The sequence below is a fragment of the Berghia stephanieae genome, unplaced genomic scaffold (assembly GCF_034508935.2).
Source record: "Berghia stephanieae isolate SIO BIC M18660-M18661 unplaced genomic scaffold, UCSD_Bste_1.3 scaffold2889, whole genome shotgun sequence".
Lineage (NCBI taxonomy): Eukaryota > Metazoa > Mollusca > Gastropoda > Nudibranchia > Aeolidiidae > Berghia > Berghia stephanieae.
Genome location: NW_027624054.1, coordinates 1 through 5000, shown reverse-complemented (window position 1 = coordinate 5000; position 5000 = coordinate 1). Strand labels below are relative to the sequence as shown.

The 5000-nt window shown below is 33.8% G+C and overlaps 1 protein-coding gene across 1 annotated transcript in view; it reads right to left on the bottom strand.

Moving 5' to 3' along the window:
- Positions 1 to 4714, bottom strand: part of LOC144961537 (uncharacterized) — a gene marked incomplete at its 5' end in the record, with an annotated part of 7134 nt that extends 2420 nt beyond the window's left edge. The window contains 3 exons of the mRNA XM_078894693.1: positions 1122 to 1238; positions 3868 to 3984; positions 4598 to 4714. Coding sequence (XP_078750819.1) covers positions 1122 to 1238; positions 3868 to 3984; positions 4598 to 4714 — 351 coding nt within the window. The remainder of the gene's footprint in view (positions 1 to 1121; positions 1239 to 3867; positions 3985 to 4597) is intronic.
- Between the last annotated feature and the right edge of the window lie 286 nt (positions 4715 to 5000).

Below are 5000 nucleotides of genomic sequence, written 5' to 3'. Positions count from 1 at the left end.
ATAATAATAATAAATAATAAATAATAATAATAATAATAATAATAATAATATTAATAATAATAATAATAATTTAATAATAATAATAATAATAATAATAATAATAATAATAATAATAATAATAATAATAATAATAATAATAATAATAATAATATAATAATAATAATAAATAATAATAATAATAATTATATTAATAATAATATATAATAATGATAATAATATATAATATAATAATAATAATAATAATAATAATAATAATAATAATAATAATAATAATAATAATAATAATAATATATAATAATAATAATAATAATAATAATAATGAGATGATGATGATGATGATAATAATAATAATAATAATAATAATAATAATAATAATAATAAGATCAATAATAAGTAGATACATAAATTAAAAATTATAGAGCTCCAATCTTCCTCTAACGTATTCAATTTATGAGAATTAAATGTTATAATTCATCAATTGATGATAATCTAAATTTTTATTCGATTTCAATGAAGCACGAAGAACTTGATTTTGTTGCTGAGAATGGATATTCGCGCTAAATTGATCAAACTTCAGTTGAAAGAATTAAAGAGTTAATTTCTAAAAGTTTTTGTTAACATTTGTTTCACAAAAAGGTCACAGATAATAGAACGTTGTCTTTCAGAGCCATCAGACCGATGGAATAAGAGTTTAACGCGGTTTCTAAGGCGAGAACCGAAGATTAGTAATTGATTGCGATTCATTGAATAGGACGGTGGTCTATAGCAATGTAATTTCCGCCTAAATTCACAGACCCAGCTGCCCAATAATGCTTGTTGGTCAACGGGATCGATCACGGACACTTTGCGTGTGAAGAAGTGCTCTACCATCTGAGCGATCAGGACCGCTAGTGGCGGATACAGCAAAAATCACCCTCCTCCCTCCCCCCCCCCCCCCTCCACCCATCAAAAAAAAAAAATAATAGGAATCTGCCTGCCCCAACTGGCATTATATATTTTTTTCTTGTATTTTATTTCCGTATAGTCTGGATCTTTTTCATAAAACTTTTCAAGATTTTTAACAAATCAAATAAAAATAAAATGGAAAAAAAAGAAAGAAAACCAAACCAATCATTCCTTACAGAGGCCCTCTACATATATCCTCAGATTATGTTGCAAAAACTTCTGGTCTTGCACGGTTTTCTCCACCCGAGACAGAATTCCTCTCAGAGACTGGACCCCGACTGTGATATCCTTATCTGCCAAGAGAAGGAACACAATTGACGTCACTCAGCTAGTTGTTTTTTGTTATCAGCCAGCCATTTTTATGATTAGTTCTCACTATATTGTATTAATTAAACTTTAAGCAATTTTGGTCAAATATAGTTTTGTGTGTTGGTAATTTATATCCGGCTGGTGGATGTTATGAGTTTTGTAACTAAGCGCAACGGAAAAAAAGTGCGATGTAAATGAAGATTCCCATTTCATTGAAAGTGTAAAACTACTCTTCCTGTGGACTGAATACTTAACTTGTGTAAATGACCTTCTGGTTTCAGAGTGATGGCATTTTATTTTCTAGTCTAAATATGTTATTCATATCGTCAATAAAAAACATCCATCCTCATCTTTTTTACGTCCCGTAATTCTTAGAACTGTAATAGTTATATCACCTTATAATTCAATATGTTATCTATTCATTATTTGTTCTCCACTCACATACATACATACTTCCAAAGATAGGAACCAGAATAGTAAACAATTCCTCACTATTAACCAGTTAACTTCCGCAATCTGGAAAGATGTGTCTTTAAAATTGTGGCCAGAAATCTTGACCTTCAAATATCGATAGATTTAAACGACCCGCATATTGGTTAAAAACTCTCAAATCCGGGACTATATGTCAGACCTTTGTGACAAAGGAAATATTTATGAAGAATATGTCAGGCCCATACTGGAATATATCAGCTAAGACTGGGGCCCACACACATCACAAGAAATCAATGAGCTAGAAAGTCCAACGTCGGGCGGTCAGATTTGTCAGTGGAAACAATGAGCGGGATATGAGCGCAACTCAGCTCATGAACGATCTCCAATGGAAACGGCTACACGAAAGCCGCTCCATCAACAAACTCCTCGTATTCCACAAAGCGAAAAACAGAAGACTCGAAATTCCAACTAGTCATTTGAAACGGAACAACAACAAATCAAGTATCTCAGCATTTTATTTTGAAATCTTAAACTGAAGAACAAACCAACCTCTTTACTCTCCCCCCCCCCACCCCCGCCATCCGACTTTGGAACTCCCTACCAACCACTTGTAAACAAGCCCTTTAGACTGATGGCTTCAAAAAATCGCTCCCTGCTTCCCTCTAAAATCCCTGTTATTGAAAAGACGGCCATACAACCTTCGGCTTGAATCTTTGGCCTTAATGGAAGAAGAAGAAGAAGAAGAAGAAGAAGAAGAAGAAGAAGAAGAAGAAGAAGAAGAAGAAGAAGACCTTGCGAAGATGAGTGTCATTTAAATTGATCGATATTTGAAGGACACGTTTTCTGGCTAAATGTTAAACATATGTTTCCGAAGTACTGCAGATAATGGTTAATTCTAGTTTATTGTTTGAACTTAACTAGACAATATAAAATTTTTCTAACACTTTTTCTTTTTGGAATCGCTCGACGTATATCAAGTGCACGTTGGGAACAAAGTTCAAATTCCAAAACACTAGAGTGTCAGAAATCTTTGACTTTAGCTCTCAATCAATTCTGATTTTGTTATCTTTGAATAATAGAAAAGTTTAAAATTATTCAATTGATAATTCTCCTTTAAAATCTAATTTTAGTCAAGCGTCACGCTTAATAATCGGATGTCGCAAAGTATTATTACCCATTACAATATAAATATAGGGGGGGAGCGGGCAACGTGTACTTATTAGCAGGTCTGATAGCCTACATCGTTATCTTCTCATCGTTGTATTGGGAATATTCTCAAACTAACCCACAATATTGTCCATTACAATAACCTCAAAACAGGCCCATTTTTGCGTCCGGTTACCTGATCTGCATATATTCATGTATCGGTATGAGTTAATAAAACTGACTGTTCAAACTTAAATTGATTTGAAAGCTCCATGTGCATCTGGATATTTCACATTAGGACAATTGGTATGTTATATATATTTCAGACACATTTGAGTCTACGTGAATCCATGTGTTAGAATCAATAGAAACCGATAGACAACATCTGGACATACCACTTCAAGACAATTGGATAATATATATAATTTTCAAACACATTTGAGTCTGCGTGAATCAATGTGTTAGAATCATAGAAACCAACAGGCATCATCTCCAACAAACTAAATGCATTCCAAACTAAGAAAAGTCCTGAGGATATATTGGCCAAAAGTATTTTCAAACAAAGAACTGGTGAAATACAAACACAAATTGAACCAATATCTGAAGCTGTAAAGAGGAGAAGGTGGAATTGGACTTGACAAGTCCTCAGAATGAATTTGAGTCCAATACCCAGGATAGCCCTCAGGTGGACACCCCCCCCCCCCCAACCACCACCCAGTGAACTAGAAGGGGTCGTACACTGGAGGAGGAGTATCGAGAGAGAGATATGAAAGCTAGTGGGTGGTCTTTGGGACAAATGACAAAAATGGGCTCCAACCGAGAATGACGGCGTTCTATATATGCACGCAGGTGCATATATGCAAGTCTGTTGTCCGAACGCAATTATGGGTATAGTCTAACATTGTTGTAATGGACAAACTTTTGTGTCAGTTAAAATAAGATTTCAATTACAACAATTACTCCATGATTAATTGGGATATCAGACATGTGAATAGATTTATGCCACTCTATATCAATAAGAAGCGTATGAAATACCTTTTTTGGTTAATGATGTTATGGTTTTGGATAAACCCTTGTTGCTCTTTGTCAAAGCAGACAGTCTACTTAACATGGTTTTATGCTGGGTTTCCATCCTTGCTTGATCGGACAACTCTGTCAAAATGTTGAAGATGAATACATAACGAGATAAACATAAATTGTTTCGTTGCAGAGTATAGAAATATAAGAAAAGGTTTGTCATTTTAAAACTTGAGCGTCTAAATAGAGCAATATCCATTTAACGTGCTATAAAGCTGCAACACTCGACATGTGAAATGAGGCAAGACGTCTATAAGGTGATATTACATTTTGTCCGACAGCGGGATATTCATTTTGCATCTGAGTAAGGTGAAGGAATAAAGAATCCTGGGCCTTCTGATCAGATGATGATTATTATCCATACATAACTAAAAGTATTGGCCGTATCAATAAATGGTCAATGTCCATATGCCATCCTATAACATCATCATACTGAACGGACAAAATTTTGCATGTCCTTCCTCTTTGTAAGATCCAGGTCTCAAAGGTCAATTTTGAACGCTCGTTTGAATAATAGGATCATATCATGGAGCAATTCCAAGCATGGACATATTTGGTATGAGAACATTTAAATGTTTAAATCAAGAGAGAGAGAGAGAGAGAGAGAGAGAGAGAGAGAGAGAGAGAATGAGAGAGAGACCAGGATTGAGTGGTACGGGAGAAAACAAATTTAAAAAGAAGTCATTACCTTTAGTGGTTAACGCTACTATCTTTGAGGAAACATCCTTATAGCTGTTGGTAAGATGGCCTAACGTGCCTTTTAATTGTCTGTCCACTTGAATTATCTGTGCTTCATTGGAAGATTCTGTTAAATTATTATAGATGAAAACCTGATGAGACAACTACATCTACATAACTTTGTAACAAATTAAATGATAACTATTCAAAACGATGTCGTAAATCTACATCTGATGATGTTATGATTATATACAGTGTTTGAACTTGTTTCGAGTTTTTGACCATAGCAGGACATTAGAAGTGCTATCATCAAGAATAAGTAGCCTACCGATAATCAATACAAGTTCAAAAATTATTTTTTACACCTCTTCCTTTAAAGATAACAGTCAGCAAAGATTATTTCTTTTTAAAAA